The sequence below is a fragment of the Quercus robur genome, chromosome 7 (genome assembly GCF_932294415.1).
Source record: "Quercus robur chromosome 7, dhQueRobu3.1, whole genome shotgun sequence".
Lineage (NCBI taxonomy): Eukaryota > Viridiplantae > Streptophyta > Magnoliopsida > Fagales > Fagaceae > Quercus > Quercus robur.
Genome location: NC_065540.1, coordinates 39,229,598 through 39,250,624, shown reverse-complemented (window position 1 = coordinate 39,250,624; position 21,027 = coordinate 39,229,598). Strand labels below are relative to the sequence as shown.

The window sequence follows — 21,027 nt, the reverse complement described above, 5'->3', positions numbered from 1 at the left end:
AAATGATGATTTAATTTTTTTTTTTTTTTTTAAACATTGTTCTGTAAAGTACCCCTCAATTTGTTCAATGTTACCAAGATATTTTAAAATGTTGCACAAAAAAAAAAAAAGATATTTAAAAATGGAAAAAAAAATTCCCCATCTTGTATTTTCTATTATAATCTTTGTGCCTCTACCTAAAATAATAACATTAATAAGAGGTGTTATATTCCTAACATTTTCATAACAAATCATAGATGGTAAATTGTTATTGGTTCAAATTTGAACTTACTATTGAAATTATTTTTTTGCACCAACAATAACAACCAATAATAACATGATACTTAGAATTTGATGTGAAAATATTATGAATATTGCACTTCTCTATCAATAATTAATGGGGGCAAATCCTTAAAAAAAAAAAAAAATCTATGCCAATGAATTTTTTTTATTTTGATTCACTTGAAACCTTAGGAATGAAGAAAAAATCTAGAGCATTATTTTTCTGAATTGTGATTGGCTGGATGACGTATATTGGACAGACAGTGGCAAATACGTACATCCGTGAGCATTTAGTATCGGGATGCATTGTAATTACCTCTCCAAAAAAGAAAAAAAAAAGGTATCGGGATCTATTCCAGTTTCTATTTTACATCATAAAAAACTATTTTATCTATTTTATTACTTATTTTACAACTTATCCAACGTCTTAATTTCTATTTTTACGTACAACTTATTAAAATAATATAAAAAAATTCAAAGGAGGGAGAGAAGTAGGAGAGAAGAGGAGATATTTTAAAATAAAACAATATGTTTTTTTACATCCTAAACTACAGTATAAAAAAATACATACCCACCCTGGATGTGTATGTTTTTCGCTTGTTGGTTGCTAAAATAGCAATTGTGAAGTTTTTACATCCCAATGTTAGTGCTCTAACATAACCATCTTTTTAACATCTTTAGTAAAATATTCATGTTTCAGAATTTGAATTTGTTGGTATAGTGGTTGATGTGGCTTTTCTGAGTAAAAAAGGTCATGTGAAACTCGATATTAGTAATGTTATGTTCTATATAATTTTTTTAAAGTGAATCTTGATGCTGTTATTATCAAGTTCTTTACAAAACTTTTTTTAAAAAGAACTTGATATTAAACTAAAACACTAGAACTTGATGTTATGCTCTCTCTCTCTCTCTCTCTCTCTCTCTCTCTCTCTCTCTCTCAAATGAGAAGAATAATTTTCATTTTACCATAAAAATAATAAAATTTCACATGCTCATCTATTTAACTACAGGTACGCAATTGTTAGGGTTTTAGACCTTAATTGACACAAAATTAATCAACTTTTAACCATTTTACAATTAAATAAATGGAGTGCATATCATCTATTAATTACTTGGCAATCAAACTTGACCTCTCCCCCATTTTATTTTTTAGGGTAAAATATTATTTTGGTCCTTAGATTTTATTAAAAGTTTTTTCTTCATCCCTAAATTTTAAAAAGTTCTTTTTTCATCTTTAAATTTTATAAAAAGTTTGTTCAATAATTTAAAGACAAAAATAGAAATGAAAAAAGAACTTTTTTAATAGTTTAGGGATGAAAAAAAAAATCTTCTTTATAGTTTAAGGAAAAACAAAAAACAAAATAAAACTTTTACAAATTTAAGAAAAAAAATTCCTAAAATTTAATGACAAAAAATAAATATTAGATAAAATTTAGTAACTAAAATAGTATTTTATTTTATTTTTAATCTACAACATATGAGAAATGGGATGGGCTCAAAATAACCGCTAGATATTATCAAATCGGATTTGATCTTTTTAATACAGGTCTAGGTCTAGATTCAAGAAGAAAGAAACAAAAACAAAGCAGACTACACACTGAAAGCAAGAGCAAAACCCAAAAAAAAAAAAATGATGAAACATATTTCTGACAGCACATGGACCTATACGCGTGCGGTTCACATGTGATGTGAGAAAAAAGTCCTCACGACCACCCCATCTGATTAGATATTTTTTCCAACAGTGGACCCCATCAGTCCATCAGCCTCTGAAATTCCTTTCTTCTCTGTTTTCACTCTGTCTTTCCTTACCTATGCATCACTTGCCTCTCCAATAATATCTTCTTCGTTCTGAACCTAAGCATGCATGGTAAATGTTCTATAAAAAAAAAAAAAAAAAAAAAAAATTTATTTTAACACATCAAAAACTTACTTTATTATTTTACCACATTATTTTATAACATTCTATTTATCAAATATTTTATCATTCTATTTTATACATTAAAATAATATTTATTACACATTAAAATAATATATTATCTCCTCCTTATCATCACTATCAACAACAACAACGACACATCCACCACTACCGCAACAACAGCCACCAACAACAACACCGACCAGCCACCACCGGCACAAACCCACATCCACCAACGCCACCTTAAAAAAAAAAAAAAAACACAACCAAAGAGATCGACACAATCACAAATCTCAAACCCATCGATACCATCCCAAATTTCAAATCCATAGCACCATCCCAAAATCAACCAACCACTGCTCAAATTAGCTAACCATGACTCAAATTAACCAAACACAACCCACAACAACCACCCTAAAAAACACCGCTGTACACAATTTTCGTAAAAGATAAATCACACAATCACGAAATAGTGTAACAAATTATCAATTGTATTGATTTGTATATATGTGAGTACAATCTTCTGTATGACTCGTTACAATGAAAGAATACAGTAAAACTCCTTTGATTCGATCTCCAAGAAATGTTACGATCCAAAGGGGCTATGAAACTTGATCTTGAATCGTGATTTGATGTCTCCAAGATGAATGAATAGTTGAATGTGCTTGATTTGATGCGAGGGCCGCTGGCTTGGTCTCCAACTAGGTCAAAGGAGAATTCCCACTTTGATTTGAGGAAATAGGGATAGGCCTTGATGAGCAATAAAATTCTTGTGAACTTTAAAGATGACTCTCTATTTTGGCAGAGTGTTGGTAGTATTTTCTCTCAAGTGTTCTCCTTTTCTCACATGAGAAGTCCCTATTTATAGGCAACTCAATGGTATTTAATTTGGAATTTTCTCTCAGCATTTATTGAGAGTTGAATTATATATGAATTTAATTTGGTATTTCATTTAATAAGAACTTTTGATTAAATTTGCTAATCGTCCACATCATCAATTAGAGATTAATTTGATCACAAATATTTTATAATGAACAATCGAGCGGTTGTGAATTCATTATAAAATTTTGATGTCTACAACCGCCACAACCACCGCAAGAGAAAGAAGAGAAATCCGGTAGTGTGCGAGATGGTGGAGGGCGAGATCTGAGAGACCTAATCGACCTGGACGGCGAGATGGTGGCAAGAGAGATCAAAGAGACCTAGACGGCAAGACACAGCGGTGTTTTGGCCCTTCTCGTCTTGGACGTCGACGATGACGATGGTTTATGCGCCATGAGCGGCGAACTCGCAAGCCATGGCCTCGCCCATGCCGCTTGCGCCTCTGGTGATAATGGCCACCTTGCCTTAGAGCTTATTGTTTGAAGATGTGGAGTGTAGTGAGAGGAGAGAGAAAGTCATAAAAAAACATTATTTTGGTTTGGCATTTGTGTTCGTACTGTACCTTGCCTTGGAGCTTATTGTTTGAAGATGTGGAGTGTAGTGAGAGGAGAGAAAAAGTCAAATAAAAAAACATTATTTTGGTTTGGCATTTGTGTTTGTACTGTTCCAAATTTGGAACAGTACAGACACAAATGCCAAATATACAACCAACCAAAAAAACCAAAATCAAAGGCAAGCAAGATAGTCAGATACAGCAAGGAACCAACAGTGAGAGTGGAGAGCCAAAGACAAGGCAAAAAGCAAGAAATAAGACAGTAGCAGAGTCAAATAAGATTGCTTCGGCTGCTACAAGAAAGCAAATCAATTCATCAGATTATTAGCAATTAGCATGCTATACTAATTTATGCAGCTTTACAGCTCTCTCTGAACAATTTACTTACCAACATCATTTAAACTGCATTTTCAGATGTTGTAATTCAAATCCAGAGCATAGGACAAATAGATTCACAGAAACTTAAATTGACAGCAACAGAACCTTACATATTCTAGAAATTGGTTTAATATTTTGTCCTGCTTACAACCAAAATGTCAAATTGTATTTGGTCAAAACGTCTTCAATTAAGCCAAACAATATTAGAGAAATCAAAGTACATAAACAGATAAGCTAATAAAATGGAAAATAAGCTAATACAATCACATAGTAGTTGTAACCCAAATTGGTCGAGAATAGGAAGAAGGGTTGTCCTCACCGAATGGAAGGGGTTGAATTTCTCTAGTTTTCATGTCAAACACTCCGACATCACATCCTCCATATTCACCTCCTGGGCACATTTGCCAATCCCAATTGTCGTCTGTGAAGTAGATTCTTTTACTACTGCTAGATATGGTGATTGTAGGACAGCACCAGGAGTTGCCATCACCAACAAAGACAGCATGATCTTCCAAGCCTCTCCCATTTCTCACTTCTACCCAAGATGGTGCATCGAAGTTGAACTTGTAGACCGAAAAAGACGCGATCTCGTACCTCCTCTTCAAAGGATAATAATATCCATAACGAAAAACCCCAAAAAGATTTCCAGATAACTCCACCAAATATAGTTTCTGGGGTTCCCATACATCTTCTGGTTGAGGAGAAACAACTTGTACCTCAGCATCTAGTTCAACGCGCACGAGTGTGCCATTGTCAAAAAGTCCATATATTTGATCATTAAAACATGCAACATCCTTGAATTTGAATTCATCTGGATTGGCAACAAGAACCCACTCATCTTGTCCTCTTCCATTCAAAGCTGCTCCTTCTCCCACTCTCACAAGAGCCAAGCTATTCTGAGGGCCGAAAATTGCTATGACAAGGAAAGATGACTCATGGGAAGGTTGCTTAAAAACAATGAATTTGTGTATAAGGCGAAACCACTCTTCTGTAGCAGCCAGTGTTCGAATTGTGTTTAGTGATGGAAGAATGATCTGTCTTCCTTTGCCAAGGTGTTCAAGGTGAGCATTAGAATTAGGATCCAGTAATACAATCCAACCATATGGAGATCCCCAACATCGTTTTCCTCCGAATGTAGATAGTTCTAATCTATAGCGTTTGCTGTCGCAGAGATTAAAGAAACTTCGCCAATTGGTGTTTAATGTCTTGGAAAGCATAAGCAATGGGAATGGCAATGGGAATGCAGGCCTTGTAATTTCTGGACTGACAGAATTCCATTGTTTGCAAACAGTTAGCAACGAATTAATATCCACAAAATTAGGTAGTAGCTTTGCAATTTCACAGATCATATCTGCTAGGAGTTCATCCCAACTAGGAGCTGGAGCTTGATTGGTTTCTAGCAAATCATTTGAAACGACAGGAGAAAAACGATCAGCTATAATATTTCTGGATGAGGTTGAGTAATATATACGAATGCTCTATCACCTAGGATGAGAATTATAATTGACAGAAAATTGCTAACAAAAAAAGATGAAGCGCTATTTAAAGCTTTTAAAAAGAACTCAAACAACATGTCTTTTTCCACATGGATTGGAGATAGAGTGATGATGATTGTCTTTCATAGACCAGACAGTTTGAACCATTCTCAATGTCCAAAACACGTTCTTTCCTCATTTCCTCAAAACCCAACAGACTGTCATACATTTCCAACTCTAAACAATTAGTAAAATGCAGCAACTTCAGAGCCAAAATCAATTGAACACACACTTTCTAGAACATTCTTGTTTCTACACGCTAATAAGATTCTTATTTTGCCATTCTGTTTACTCTTAAAATTATGATTTGACCCTGTTGAAACCAAAAAAATTACTTTATAAAAAGTGTTGCATGTACATGGCAACTAGGATTAAACAATAGCATAGGTTCAAAAAAAATGTGGTCATGTATGGTCGGCATCTAGCCAATACTACAATAATAATAATAATAATAATAATAATAATAATAATAATATGAGCCACGTTCATAGCCTGCTGCCTAGTACAAAAGCAAAAGATAGACACAAATCAAGTAAAACAAAAGCTGAAAAGTGAATAAGGAAGTGGCATCACCAGAAAGTAAGGAACACGGTTTGGTGAAAGTGGACCTGAAAAGTCGAAAAGTGGGGGTGTCACAAGCTAAAAAGGGGGAGTTTAAAAAGGAACGAAACAAATAAAAGAGAAAAGAAGCTGAAAAATGGGTCACGGCTCAACATGAAATTAGGAGCTGCGGAGGAAAAACTGACGAAAACTGCTCCATGATCTGATCAGTTGAGAGAAAAATAAGGGAACAACTTCTTTGGAATCTCTCTATAAATAGAGGGTGTACACAAGGAGAAAAAAAAAAAGAAAAAAGAAAAAGAAAGCAGAGGCAAAAAAAAGAGAGCAAGTGCACACACACAGCAAAGACAGAGAGAGGACAAAAAAAAAAGAAAAGAAAAAGGCACAGATAGAGAGAGCAACATCAAGCAGAGGAGAAATACGCAGCATGGGTTTGTATATGGGATTTCACATCAGTCCCTGTCTTCTCTAAATCTCTCTCCCTCGTTCTCAAATCTGAATTCCTGTTTGGGAAAACAAATAGGGTTGGGTTTCATGAGGAGTTCCTAACTCCATAGATGAAACTTTATACAAGAGTCCTTGACTCTTAAATCCTATTTGAGAATTACCAAATAAAAATTCTCTCACTACCAAAATCTTTCTCTCACCCTTCTTCAAATAATTTTTGTTTGGGAAAACAAATAGGGTTGGGATTCATGAGGAGTTCCTAACTTCATACATGAAGCTTTATACAAGAGTCCCTGAATCTTAAATCCTATTTGAAAATTACCAAATAAAAATTCTCTCTCAAGTTGTGGTGTAATGTCTTTTCTTTTAATTGGAGTCCTTGACTCTACCATCAAATTAATGGAGGCATTAACTCTACGAAACTAATTGTGACTAATTCTTTAGGATTATTAATTCTCTAAACAAGATTAGAGTTAATAATTCTTAAAATAAAATGACCATAAAAAAATTGATTTAAGGAAATTTTCTAAATTCCCAATGTTCGTAAAAAAGTAATAATTACTTCAAAGGAGTTTTCTTTCCCTTAATTTTGGAAACCTCAATCGAAATATTAAGAAAGAAATGGAAAATTACTTCTCAAAAAGAGAATCCTTGATTCAATTTCCATGAAAATATGGTCTTTGACTTAACCTTGAGATTAAAACCAATTATCTCACCCAAATACAAAATTATGCCAATACTTAATTAAAAGCCAAGTATTGACTTAAAGACCCATCATTTAAAATGGGACAAAACAATATTTGAGACTTTAAATCTAAAATCTCAAAATTAAGAACAACGAAGTGGCTTGATCCCCGCCAAGGATACGTAGGCAACCTAAATAAATTATTAGGTGCAGCCACAAATAAATAAAAACATATGTCCTCTTGAACGTAAAAATAATAAATAAACTTATATGCAAAGATGACATGGATGGAATCAAAGGATCCCTTGAAACAAGGGATTGTAATTAAGAGATGCATTATCTTGAATGGATACAACTCACATCAATAAAACCCATACGCCAAAAGGCAATTTTCGTCAACAGAACCAATAAGCAACAATTAAGCAGCATCTATATCACAATTTAAAATTTTTAGTAGCTACAAAAATCACAAACCAAAGGAAAGAAAACATACAGAGCAGCAATATAGTTACCAGATCTGGGTCGTCTCGGTGAGCTTGAGTTTGAGTTAGAGACATCAAGTGAAGGCAAATCACCGACCGATTTCATCATGGAACTAACAGTCAGCAATGATTCAGACACAAGATCCAAGAGTTGGAGCAAAAATAAGAAAGCAAAATGTCAAATTGTATTTGGTCAAAACGTCTTCAATTAAGCCAAACAATATTAGAGAAATCAAAGTACATAAACAGATAAGCTAATAAAATGGAAAATAAGCTAATACAATCGCATGGTAGTTGTAACCCAAATTGGTCGAGAATAGGAAGAAGGGTTGTCCTCACCGAATGGAAGGGGTTGAATTTCTCTAGTTTTCATGTCAAACACTCCGACATCACATCCTCCATATTCACCTCCTGGGCACATTTGCCAATCCCAATTGTCGTCTGTGAAGTAGATTCTTTTACTATTGCTAGATATGGTGATTGTAGGACAGCACCAGGAGTTGCCATCACCAACAAAGACAGCATGATCTTCCAAGCCTCTCCCATTTCTCACTTCTACCCAAGATGGTGCATCGAAGTTGAACTTGTAGACCGAAAAAGACGCGGTCTCGTACCTCCTCTTCAAAGGATAATAATGTCCATGACGAAAAACCCCAAAAAGATTTCCAGATAACTCCACCAAATATAGTACTGGGGTTCCCATACATCTTCTGGTTGAGGAGAAACAACTTGTACCTCAGCATCTAGTTCAACGCGCACGAGTGTGCCATTGTCACAAAGTCCATATATTTGATCATTAAAACATGCAACATCCTTGAATTTGAATTCATCTGGATTGGCAACAAGAACCCACTCATCTTGTCCTCTTCCATTCAAAGCTGCTCCGTCTCCCACTCTCACAAAAGCCAAGCTATTCTTAGGGCCGAAAATTGCTATGACAAGGAAAGATGACTCATGGGAAGGCTGCTTAAAAATAATGAATTTGTGTATAAGGCGAAACCACTCTTCTGTAGCAGCCAGTGTTCGAATTGTGTTTAGTGATGGAAGAATGATCTGTCTTCCTTTGCCAAGGTGTTCAAGGTGAGCATTAGAATTAGGATCCAGTAATACAACCCAACCATATGGAGATCCCCAACAACGTTTTCCTCCGAATGTAGATAGTTCTAATCTATAGCGTTTGCTGTCGCAGAGATTAAAGAAACTTCGCCAATTGGTGTTTAATGTCTTGGAAAGCATAAGCAATGGGAATGGCAATGGGAATGAATGCCTTGTAATTTCTGGACTGACAGAATTCCATTGTTTGCAAACAGTTAGCAACGATTTAATATCCACAAAATTAGGTAGTAGCTTTGCAATTTCACAGATCAGTGCCTATATATTGTCAACCATCAACCTAACCTAACCCAACCCATCGAGGGACTGGTATCTCTTTTTTTGAGAATCTCATGGAGATAATCTCCACACCCCCCCTCCGGTCGGTCTTGAACACTGAACAGTTTCATAGCATCAAAAGAAAATCTTGCAAAAAAAAAAAAAAAAAACTCTTTGTCAAACGTTTTTTTGGCCGAACTTGATAGACAGAGTTGAACGTGGAGAACTCCGGTAGCTAATTTCTTCTCCTTCCTCCAGCCCTGCCCAAACAAAGAAGAGCAATCTGATGAGATGTGAAAATTTGATAGCAAAAGGTAATATAAAAAATTTCCTTCTGTCTTTATTTTCATCCTCTTGGTTCATATGTACTACTCATATTCATATATGTGCCCTAATTTCGGCAAGCCATCACGATCGATGGATAGTCAGAGAGAGCAAAGGAACCAGCAGTATATAAAGCAGAAAGTCAAGACAGAAGCCTGTGGAGGCAAATACAATAGGACAATAGCAACAGGAATTTGGAAATCCACCGGATCTACGAGCTTCAAAACCTTCACTTCCCAGATCCGCCGTTAACACATCACCTTCATGCCCAAAACCGTCACGTATCACCGATCTAGGCACTTAGATGGGCCAGAAGTGAGATCTCCGTGCACAAAGAATCACTGCTGGAGATGGTGAGCAAGGAGCTCGAAGCCGCTTCCACTATGGCGGCTGGGTGGAGAGATCTCAGATGAGAGCGGTCGAAACTATGCGGGTCGGGTTAAACCGATACAACCCGTTTGCTGCCCTACCCGGTTCTATAGGGCTTGAGTTGGGCCAGGTAAGTCTCAACAATGTTAAACATTTCTTTATAGCTTCATGTTACTTACAGCCAACAAGCCCAGCTCTGAAAAGGAAAAAAAACTTGGTCCAAATCAAATCAAAATTAAAACCCAATAAACGCATGAATCAGATATTAGGTTAGGTTGATGGTTGACAATATATAGGCACTGATCTTTGAAATTGCAAAGCTACTACCTAATTTTATGGATATTAAATCGTTGCTAACTGTTTGCAAACAATGGAATTCTGTCAGTCCAGAAATTACAAGGCCTTCATTCCCATTGCCATTCCCATTGCTTATGCTTTCCAAGACATTAAACACCAATTGGCGAAGTTTCTTTAATCTCTGCGACAGCAAACGCTATAGATTAGAACTATCTACATTCGGAGGAAAACGTTGTTGGGGATCTCCATATGGTTGGGTTGTATTACTGGATCCTAATTCTAATGCTCACCTTGAACACCTTGGCAAAGGAAGACAGATCATTCTTCCATCACTAAACACAATTCGAACACTGGCTGCTACAGAAGAGTGGTTTCGCCTTATACACAAATTCATTATTTTTAAGCAACCTTCCCATGAGTCATCTTTCCTTGTCATGGCAATTTTCGGCCCTAAGAATAGCTTGGCTTTTGTGAGAGTGGGAGAAGGAGCAGCTTTGAATGGAAGAGGACAAGATGAGTGGGTTCTTGTTGCCAATCCAGATGAATTCGAATTCAAGGATGTTGCATGTTTTAATGATCAAATATATGGACTTTGTGACAATGGCACACTGGTGCGCGTTGAACTAGATGCTGAGGTACAAGTTGTTTCTCCTCAACCAGAAGATGTATGGGAACCCCAGAAACTATATTTGGTGGAGTTATCTGGAAGTCTTTTTGGGGTTTTTGGTTATGGATATTATTATCCTTTGGAGAGGAGGTACGAGACCGTGTCTTTTTCGGTCTACAAGTTCAACTTCGATGCACCATCTTGGGAAGAAGTGAGAAATGGGAGAGGCTTGGAAGATCATGCTGTCTTTGTTGGTGATGGCAACTCCTGGTGCTGTCCTACAATCACCATATCTAGCAGTAGTAAAAGAATCTACTTCACAGACGACAATTGGGATTGGCAAATGTGCCCAGGAGGTGAATATGGAGGATGTGATGTCGGAGTGTTTGACATGAAAACTAGAGAAATTCAACCCCTTCCATTTGGTGAGGACAACCCTTCTTCCTATTCTCGACCAATTTGGGTTACAACTACTATGATGTGATGTAGAAGTGGAGAACCAAGCATTACAAAGAAGACTTCCTTACATAGAAGAGAAGCCTCTTTACACTATTTTTTTTTTTATATGGATAATTATAGGATTTCAGGCAACAAAGCATCAAACACTTTTATGTTGTGAACTTCATAGAACTATGAGCTACATGAGACAATTTTCCGGTTAAAATAAAGCAAAGCCTAGTAAGAAAGTTTACAAAAATAAATCATGTCTCTATGAATTATAAAACTATTGATTGGCAAAAAAGGATTTCGTTAAGTAAGCACAAACCTGAATCGAGTCCAATTCAACTTTCCGTAAATTGTTCTCAACCCCCTTTGTATACTCCCTTAATTTTGTACCTTCAAATAGTATGTTTGCAACTACCTACATTATTAAAGAGACGGGGGTCATAAATATATAAACCTCTAAAAATAAACATGAAAGCATTCTTCCGGTAAGCAACTGAAAACAATTTACATAATAAAACACGATTAAAATGTACAAGGAAAAAGCAAAAGAAATAAAATAAATAAAGAATTGCAGCTTAAAGGACCGTTGATAAAAAATATATATCTAAAGGAATGAATTTTCAAAGGAAATGATATGGAATTACTTACATCGTCATTTTTGCATTCTTCCAGTTCTTGCTCTAGTCCATCCAAAGATATATCATCACTGTCAAACATGAAAACCAAATGTATTTTCAAGATGCCATATTCAAACTGGAGGCTGATGAACCGGGTAATGTCATCATATAACAGGAATGAGAATATAATGTATTTGTAAATGAATCAAGACGCAGAAACATAAGGATGAATCCTACCTGCTGGCATCCTCCTCCACAGACAAGTCCCCAAACATGGACTTGCATTACATATCCCTCATTTTAAAGAAACAAAAATGTAAAGCAACCTTGTGTGCTTATTCCACTTCGTTAAGGCTGAAGTGGTTTTTCAATTTCTTTGGTAAAAGTAATGGCTACCCTACCTCACTATAGTGTATTCCAAACTATGGAATGCTTCAGTCCAAGTTAAAATTCCGTTTTAGGAAAAAGAAAATAAACAAGAGAGAGAGAGAGAGAGCATCTTATTCTAATAAAGAATTATGGTAGTGTACCAGTGCAACATGGTCAACAATTAGGGTGGCACGCTTAAGGATGTTTTCGACGAGAACGAAAAGAGACTCAACATCAAACTTTTCGTCACCATGAACATGGGTTGCGTAAATGTGGTTCATGATGTCGAGGTTGGACATGGTTAACACGCTCAGCTCACTTTGTTGTACTGAACTCGGCACCAACTTGCTGCCCATAATGGATTACTAATTGGGTAACACAAGAAAAAAAAAATAAAAGGAAGGTTAGAAAATCACAAGGTTTGGGGTAGAAGAGTGAGGGTTTGCTTGAGTTCTTGTTGTGAAAAAAACTTGAGCTTTTTATAGCCATCCAGCACCGAATACTATAGGTCACAAGGAAAATCTAGACTATATTATTTTCTTAACGAAATAAGTCCCCAGAATCCATGTCAACGAGATATTAACATTAAGCCTAATGCACAGGTACGCTACCACAATTAATTTTTCTATTTTTCTACTCGAAAAACTGAGTAGGATAGGTCCATTTTGAAAATTTTGACATTTTGGTCAAAGTCAAAGATCTCAAAATGCATGTTTGGTAATGCAAACATGCATTTTCTAACTGCACTTTTTCAGAGCACAGCTTTTTTGAACTTCAATTTTTTCCTAGGTGAAGCTTTCTCAAACAACCCCATTTTCAAAAGGCTGAAAAATAAGTTATGCAATACAAAAATATTACCTCTTCTGCTCAGCAGCTTGGAGCTTCGCTTCAAGGCGCTAACCAAGATCTTCCTCATTAGATGAGGACCGTGATGGGCTTCTGGGCTTTGCTCGAGCCTTGTTTGACAATTTCCCATCGCATTGCTGCACCCAAAACAACATGACAGAATAAAGCTCATGTAAGATTCACTATTCAGAGGGACTAAGAACAATTAAAAAAAACCAATGTAGGATTCATGACTACAAAAAACTATTTTAAAAAATGGGTACAAAACTAAATTTCTTATTGAAAAAGTAAGGGATAATTTAAATTCAATTCAACAAGTAATCATTTTTTTTTTTAAGGAAAGAATGTTAAAAAGCAAAATATTTTGAAAATGGAACAAAGAGACGCCCACCAGACGTGAAAAGGAAAGACCAGAAAGTGCAAAACAGAAAAAACTCAAACAGAAGAAGCACCCACCTTTACCTAACAACCCCCCCCCCCCCCCAAAAAAAAAAAAAAAACCTTCAATACAAAGCTTTTAACTTTTAACCTCCCAAAAAAATTTTATTTATAAATAAATAACATAACCCATGATTCTTTGAGATTCAGGAAGCTTATATCCAAATCCTATTACCATATTTGGTTACCAAGATAAAAAAAAATCAAAATTTTGATCTGGCTCCTGAGAAAATTACAGACTATACCAACTTTTATGAAACGATCACACCGTTTGGTGATCTCTGAAGATTTTCTGTAAATGAAATTCAGATTGATAAGTCTTCAAAATGTTTAATTAACTAATCAGCACGTTTAAAACAAGAATCTTTAACCACCTGAAGAATTAATTGGCTCAGTTAAGTTCCAAGTAATTTCACAAACCAAGAACCACACCAAAAAGAGAGAGAGAGAGAGACCTGGCGGCGAAGATCGGCGTGGCGGAGCTTCGCTTCGATATCTTCGACAGTACAGTTCAGCGGGGACTTAGACTCCGAGAGTCTCCGGCGAAGCCTGCGAGGCAATTTGGGTGGAGAAAGGGCGAAGAAGAAGAGGAGGACGAAAACGCCGTCGCACCACTGTCATCCAACGGAAAGTCCATTACCATCGCTCCTCCAACAACCACCGCTTTCCCTTCCCCTCTTCCCTCAGGCGGCGACGGCGACGGAGACCACGATTCCACTCCCCCGACCATCATCGATACGCGAAACAGATCACAACGACGTCGTTTCAGTCTCTTAAGACAGTGACAGAGCTGAGAGGTCGCCGCCGACGAAAGTCTTCTGACGCCGACGGGTTTTCTGCCGCCGATGGTGTGAGGGTTTGGGGTTTGTATGTTTAGGTGTAAGTGAGAGTGAGAGTGAGAGTGTGTTCGGGGTAGGTGAGAGTGAGAAGTGAGAGGTAATAGTGTGTTTTTAGGGCTGTGTACCTCACATGTCAGCAGGCCAGGGTGGATTAAAAAAACATGTACTCGAGCTTGGCAAGGTCGAGTACCTAAAAAGTAGTATATTTCTATATAGTTTGGAAACAGTGTTTCTGGGCAAATTATTTTGAAAATTGATGGTAATGGGCCATTTTTGCCGTTTCATGTTACTTACAGCCAACAAGCCCAGCCTTGAAAAGGAAAAAAACTTGGTCCAAATCAAATCAAAATTAAAACCCAATAAACGCATGAATCTACCAAGCATTTTTTTTTTTTTTTAATGAAAGCGGCCCAAAACTGTAAATAGCTTTCCTTCCTCAAACTTCAGTCCATTTAAGATTTCACCATTTAATTTAATTTTACATCTAAACATTCTCCTTTAACTTGGTGTCTAATGAAAATCCGACATTAATTACAGTAAACTACTTCACTAAAATTTATTATAAAGTATTTTCCTACTCCAGACTAAAATTTATTATAAAGTATTTTCCTACTCCAGATCTCTGGCTGCGATTTTTGCTTTCTTATTTTTGCCCCAACTCTTGGATCTTGTGTTTGAATCATTGCTGACTGTTAGCTCCATGATGAAATCGGTCGGTGATTTGCCTTCACTTGATGTCTCTAACTCAAACTCAAGCTCACCGAGACGACCCAGATCTGGTAACTATATTGCTGCTCTGTATGTTTTCTTTCTTTGGTTTGTGAATTTTGTAGCTACTAAAAATTTTAAATTGTGATATAGATGCTGCTTAATTGTTGCTTATTGGTTCTGTTGACGAAAATTGTTAACTAATGTTTAACAATAATTCTTAATTTATGTTTAACAAACGTTGTCAACTTATGTTTAACAAACGTTGTCAAATTAGTCAAATTCGTCAAACATAATTTCACCCATAGGCCTTTGGCGTATTGATGTGAGTTGTACCCATTCAAGATAATGCATCTCTTAATTACAATCCCTTGTTTCAAGGGACCCTTTGATTCCATCCATGTCATCTTTGCACATAAGTTTATTTATTATTTTAACTTCAAGAGGACATTTTTTTTTTTTTTATTTGTGACTGCACCTAATAATTTATTTAGGTTGCCTATGTATCCTTGGCGGGGATCAAGCCACTTCGTAGTTCTTAATTTTGAAATTTTAGATTTAAAGTCTCAAATATTGTTTTGTCCCATTTTAAATGATGGGTCTTTAAGTCAATACTTGGCTTTTAATTAAGTATTGGCATAATTTTGTATTTGGGTGAAATAATTGGTTTTAATCTCAAGGTTAAGTCAAAGACCATATTTTCATGGAAATTGAATCAAGGATTCTCTTTTTGAGAAGTAATTTTCCATTTCTTTCTTAATATTTCGATTGAGGTTTCCAAAATTAAGGGAAAGAAAACTCCTTTGAAGTAATTATTACTTTTTTAAGAACATTGGGAATTTAGAAAATTTCCTTAAATCAATTTTTTTATGGTCATTTTATTTTAAGAATTATTAACTCTAATCTTGTTTAAAGAATTAATAATCTTAAAGAATTAGTCACAATTAGTTTGGTAGAGTTAATGCCTCCATTAATTTGATGGTAGAGTCAAGGACTCCAATTAAAAGAAAAGACATTACACCAAAACTTGAGAGAGAATTTTTATTTGGTAATTTTCAAATAGGATTTAAGAGTCAGGAACTCTTGTATAAAACTTCATGTATGAAGTTAGGAACTCCTCATGAACCCCAACCCTATTTGTTTTCCCAAACAAAAATTATTTGAAGAAGGGTGAGAGAAAGATTTTGGTAGTGAGAGAATTTTTATTTGGTAATTCTCAAATAGGATTTAAGAGTCAAGGACTCTTGTATAAAGTTTCATGTATGGAGTTAGGAACTCCTCATGAAACCCAACCCTATTTGTTTTCCCAAACAAGAATTCAGATTTGAGAACAAGGGAGAGAGATTTAGAGAAGACAGGGACTGATGTGAAATCCCATATACGAACCTATGCTGCGTATTTCTCCTCTGCTTGATGTTGCTCTCTCTGTCTGTGCCTTTTTCTTTTCTTTTTTTTTTGTCTTCTCTCTATGTCTTTGCTGTGTGTGTGCACTTGCTCTCTTTTTTTTGCCTCTGCTTTCTTTTTCTTTTTTCTTTTTTTTTTTCCTTGTGTACACCCTCTATTTATAGAGAGATTCCAAAGAAGTTGTTCCCTTATTTTTCTCTCAACTGATCAGATCATGGAGCAGTTTTCGTCAGTTTTTCCTCCGCAGCTCCTAATTTCATGTTGAGCCGTGACCCATTTTTCAGCTTCTTTTCTCTTTTATTTGTTTCGTTCCTTTTTAAACTCCCTCTTTTTAGCTTGTGACACCCCCACTTTTCGACTTTTCAGGTCCACTTTCACCAAACCGTGTTCCTTACTTTCTGATGATGCCACTTCCTTATTCACTTTTCAGCTTTTGTTTTACCTGATTTGTGTCTATCTTTTGCTTTTGTACTAGGCAGCAGGCTATGAACGTGGCTCATATTATTATATATATATATATATATATATATATATTGTAGTATTGGCTAGATGCCGACCATACATGACCACATTTTTTTTGAACCTATGCTATTGTTTAATCCTAGTTGCCATGTACATGCAACACTTTCTATAAAGTAATTTTTTTGGTTTCAACAGGCTCAAATCATAATTTTAAGAGTAAACAGAATGGCAAAATAAGAATCGTATTAGCGTGTAGAAACAAGAATGTTTTAGAAAGTGTGTGTTCAATTGATTTTGGCTCTGAAGTTGCTGCATTTTACTAATTGTTTAGAGTTGGAAATGTATGACAGTCTGTTGGGTTTTGAGGAAATGAGGAAAGAATGTGTTTTGGACATTGAGAATGGTTCAAACTGTCTGGTCTATGAAAGACAATCATCATCACTCTATCTCCAATCCATGTGGAAAAAGACATGTTGTTTGAGTTCTTTTTAAAAGCTTTAAATAGCGCTTCATCTTTTTTTGTTAGCAATTTTTTGTCAATTATAATTCTCATCCTAGGTGATAGAGCATTCGTATATATTACTCAACCTCATCCGGAAATATTATAGCTGATCGTTTTCTCTTGTCGTTTCAAATGATTTGCTAGAAACCAATCAAGCTCCAGCTCCTAGTTGGGATGAACTCCCAGCAGATATGATCTGTGAAATTGCAAAGCTACTACCTAATTTTGTGGATATTAAATCGTTGCTAACTGTTTGCAAACAATGGAATTCTGTCAGTCCAGAAATTACAAGGCCTTCATTCCCATTGCCATTCCCATTGCTTATGCTTTCCAAGACATTAAACACCAATTGGCGAAGTTTCTTTAATCTCTGCGACAGCAAACGCTATAGATTAGAACTATCTACATTCGGAGGAAAACGTTGTTGGGGATCTCCATATGGTTGGGTTGTATTACTGGATCCTAATTCTAATGCTCACCTTGAACACCTTGGCAAAGGAAGACAGATCATTCTTCCATCACTAAACACAATTCGAACACTGGCTGCTACAGAAGAGTGGTTTCGCCTTATACACAAATTCATTATTTTTAAGCAACCTTCCCATGAGTCATCTTTCCTTGTCATAGCAATTTTCGGCCCTGAGAATAGCTTGGCTTTTGTGAGAGTGGGAGAAGGAGCAGCTTTGAATGGAAGAGGACAAGATGAGTGGGTTCTTGTTGCCAATCCAGATGAATTCAAATTCAAGGATGTTACATGTTTTAATGATCAAATATATGGACTTTGTGACAATGGCACACTCGTGCGCGTTGAACTAGATGCTGAGGTACAAGTTGTTTCTCCTCAACCAGAAGATGTATGGGAACCCCAGAAACTATATTTGGTGGAGTTATTTGGAAATCTTTTTGGGGTTTTTCGTCATGGATATTATTATCCTTTGAAGAGGAGGTATGAGACCGCGTCTTTTTCGGTCTACAAGTTCAACTTCGATACACCATCTTGGGTAGAAGTGAGAAATGGGAGAGGCTTGGAAGATCATGCTGTCTTTGTTGGTGATGGCAACTCCTGGTGCTGTCCTACAATCACCATATCTAGCAGTAGTAAAAGAATCTACTTCACAGACGACAATTGGGATTGGCAAATGTGCCCAGGAGGTGAATATGGAGGATGTGATGTTGGAGTGTTTGACATGAAAACTAGAGAAATTCAACCCCTTCCATTCGGTGAGGACAACCCTTCTTCCTATTCTCGACCCATTTGGGTTACAACTACTATGCGATTGTATTAGCTTATTTTCCATTTTATTAGCTTATCTGTTTATGTACTTTGATTTCTCTAATATTGTTTGGCTTAATTGAAGACGTTTTGACCAAATACAATTTGACATTTTGGTTGTAAGCTGGACAAAATATTAAACCAATTTCTCGAATATGTAAGGTTCTGTTGCTGTCAATTTAAGTTTCTGTGAATCTATTTGTCCTATGCTCTGGATTTGAATTACAACATCTGAAAATGCAGTTTAAATGATGTTGGTAAGTAAATTGTTCAGAGAGAGCTGTAAAGCTGCATAAATTAGTATAGCATGCTAATTGCCAATAATCTGATGAATTGATTTGCTTTCTTGTAGCAGCTGAAGCAATCTTACATAGATTCATTTGAAACCTTTTTCCCTTGATCCCCCAGTGAAAGAATCCAGTTGCAAAACTTGTTGCCTTAATGTCCTAGTGAAAACTCTCAAAAACCGATGGTTTCTACCAAATCTGGCTTCCGCAGAAAACACGCAAATCTCCCATTTACCCCTAGTTAGCAAACTCTATATAGTGTGGATAGTCTATCATTAACAGGCAACATACTACTGAATGAATGCCAGGAACCATTTTGCACCATTCATCCTAGGGTTTTCTTGTACAAATCTCATTCCAAGTTGAACTTCAAGTGTATAGACCTGTCTTTACATTTACCAACCCCACACTGTGTTCTCTCACCATTCCCCAGACTCTCTATTTGTAAGACTCATTATTTGTATCAACTGTTTCTTATATGGCCTCTTTCTAACAAATTATTTTTTTTCCCAATTTTAGGGGAAAAAAAATAGTGCAACTAAATCAAATGAGGCTTATTAGGCTCAAAACCTCGGAAAAATATTGAATTTAACTCTTGGGTTTTGTTCTCCGTGCCTTGATTTTCTCAGCAACCAAATGGGTGTTAAGAATATCGATTTTTGTAGTTTGTGGGTTATCTCTTATCTGTTCTGTTATTAGACTTTTTGCGTTGGGTGATTTTTCTTCTGATAAATGTTTAGAGCCCATATACTAGAACTGGGATGGAACGTTCTCTGGAAATTTTGAATTGGGATTTGAAGTAAATGGGCAGGTCAGGTTTAGCAATTTTCATCATTCAATTCTTAGTTTTCATCACTCATTACTCAAAAGTTCTTAATACAATTTGGTATTAAGATTGCAAGCAGGGCACAATCTTAAACTAATTTCTAGAATATCTATACTACTATTTAAGAGGCTACACCTGTTTGGACTGGATTTTTTTTTTTTGGTTCCAAAATACCCTATAGCCTATGTTTAAGTAGAGACAAAAGTAAAGGATAGTTAGGTAAAAATATGTCTAACTTGCACTAAAACATTGCCTACAAAATAAGACCACTCTTTTGATGGTTTTCAAATTTCTTTATTCATTTACAAAAATAAATAAATAAAAAAAACAAACACGTTTGTTTGTGAATATATCTGCCATTATAATTGATAAAAATAAAAAATAAAAAAACACACACATCTACCGTTATTGCAAAAAAAAAAAAAAAAAAAATCAATTACCTTTATAAAAAAAAAGAGGGTCTATTATTCAAACTTCTCTATTTCCCATGTTCCACGTTTCCACGTTCTTTTTCAGTTTGTTTTTTATTTTTTTATTTATTTTTTAACTCTCATTACCATCTCCATTCTAATTGCATCGTTTAAATTGTTAATGATGTTGATTTCAAGAGTTTGTCATTTCCTCCGCCAATTTGTGAAATCTCTTATACTTTCAAGAGTGCTGGCAAGTTTGATCTCATTCCTATTTGCTATGATATTTGCTTTTGTTCCTTCTACTTTTATGAAATAATTTTATGTAGTCTAATTTGATCTAATACGTTTTGCATGCCATTTTGAATGAAAGGATTTTGGTTTCAAATTGGTGGATGAGGATGAATGGGCATTATCACTATTGGGAAACATGTACTAAAAGGTATGTTTGCACGGTTCAATCTATTCAAATTTTCTGTCAAAAATTTTCTTTTACTTTTTTTGGACCAAAAACTCTTGAGAAAGATAGTAACATCCTTATTCCATTCACATTGTGGTTTGCAGATACGTGTTTCAACTGAAAGCACTATAAAGCGACCTTGATAGATCGATGACTGATGCCAATCTAGGATTTTAGATTTTAGCCAAACGAAAGTGTTAAGATTGCATGAACCCCAAGATTTTATGAAGAAAGTTACCAAACTTTTACATTTCCTTTTCTTACTCATGTTTCACATTTGAGCCACTTAATTTTGAATGTGTAATTACATTTGAATCATGGAAAGCAACAATCAAATAATTGAATTATTTTTTGAATGTGTAATTACAATGTACCTATGGTGTTCCCTTCTTTCATTTTTTATTTTATTTTATTTTTCAAATGAAGAGGGAAATTATTTATTTGTCAATTCCTAATCTTATATCTATGCTTC

At 35.6% G+C, this 21,027-nt stretch overlaps 2 protein-coding genes across 20 annotated transcripts; one reads left to right on the top strand and one right to left on the bottom strand.

Moving 5' to 3' along the window:
* Nucleotides 1–1,746: 1,746 nt before the first annotated feature.
* Nucleotides 1,747–14,339, bottom strand: LOC126693379 (vacuolar protein sorting-associated protein 52 B-like). Of its 14 annotated transcripts, none has more exons than XM_050389334.1 (7): nt 13,840–14,339; nt 12,959–13,083; nt 12,262–12,465; nt 11,763–11,820; nt 11,434–11,529; nt 7,730–7,812; nt 4,079–5,385 (listed from the first exon to the last, which is right to left on the bottom strand). In XM_050389334.1, the coding sequence occupies exons 6-7, from the start codon at nt 7,806–7,808 to the stop codon at nt 4,253–4,255; spliced, it is 1,212 nt and encodes a 403-aa protein (XP_050245291.1). In that variant the 5' UTR covers nt 7,809–7,812; nt 11,434–11,529; nt 11,763–11,820; nt 12,262–12,465; nt 12,959–13,083; nt 13,840–14,339; the 3' UTR covers nt 4,079–4,252. The 14 variants fall into 14 exon arrangements, 11 of the variants coding, with proteins under 11 accessions (XP_050245298.1, XP_050245291.1, XP_050245293.1 ...); XM_050389336.1 differs by having other exon boundaries at nt 11,434–11,504; XM_050389339.1 differs by lacking the exon at nt 12,262–12,465 and adding an exon at nt 6,098–6,132 and having other exon boundaries at nt 13,840–14,336.
* LOC126693378 (F-box protein At2g26160-like) lies at nt 9,274–18,689 on the top strand. Of its 6 annotated transcripts, none has more exons than XM_050389328.1 (5): nt 9,274–9,384; nt 9,476–9,893; nt 10,149–11,092; nt 14,920–15,002; nt 17,444–18,689. In XM_050389328.1, exons 4-5 carry the CDS (start codon nt 14,924–14,926, stop codon nt 18,583–18,585), a joined length of 1,221 nt encoding a protein of 406 aa, XP_050245285.1. In that variant the 5' UTR covers nt 9,274–9,384; nt 9,476–9,893; nt 10,149–11,092; nt 14,920–14,923; the 3' UTR covers nt 18,586–18,689. The 6 variants fall into 6 exon arrangements, 5 of the variants coding, with proteins under 5 accessions (XP_050245285.1, XP_050245287.1, XP_050245286.1 ...); XM_050389330.1 differs by having other exon boundaries at nt 9,287–9,384; nt 9,496–9,893; XM_050389329.1 differs by having other exon boundaries at nt 9,322–9,893; nt 10,154–11,092.
* The last annotated feature ends 2,338 nt before the right edge of the window (nt 18,690–21,027 follow it).

What these genes read in the sequence shown, in the direction of transcription:
- LOC126693379 (XM_050389334.1), bottom strand. Translation starts at nt 7,808, where the DNA reads ATGATGAAATCGGTCGGTGATTTGCCTTCACTTGATGTCTCTAACTCA. An exon ending in ACCGAGACGACCCAGATCTG is followed by an intron (nt 5,386 to 7,729) that starts GTAACTATATTG and finishes ATGATTTGCTAG; the next exon opens with AAACCAATCAAGCTCCAGCT.
- LOC126693378 (XM_050389328.1), top strand. Translation starts at nt 14,924, where the DNA reads ATGATGAAATCGGTCGGTGATTTGCCTTCACTTGATGTCTCTAACTCA. An exon ending in ACCGAGACGACCCAGATCTG is followed by an intron (nt 15,003 to 17,443) that starts GTAACTATATTG and finishes ATGATTTGCTAG; the next exon opens with AAACCAATCAAGCTCCAGCT.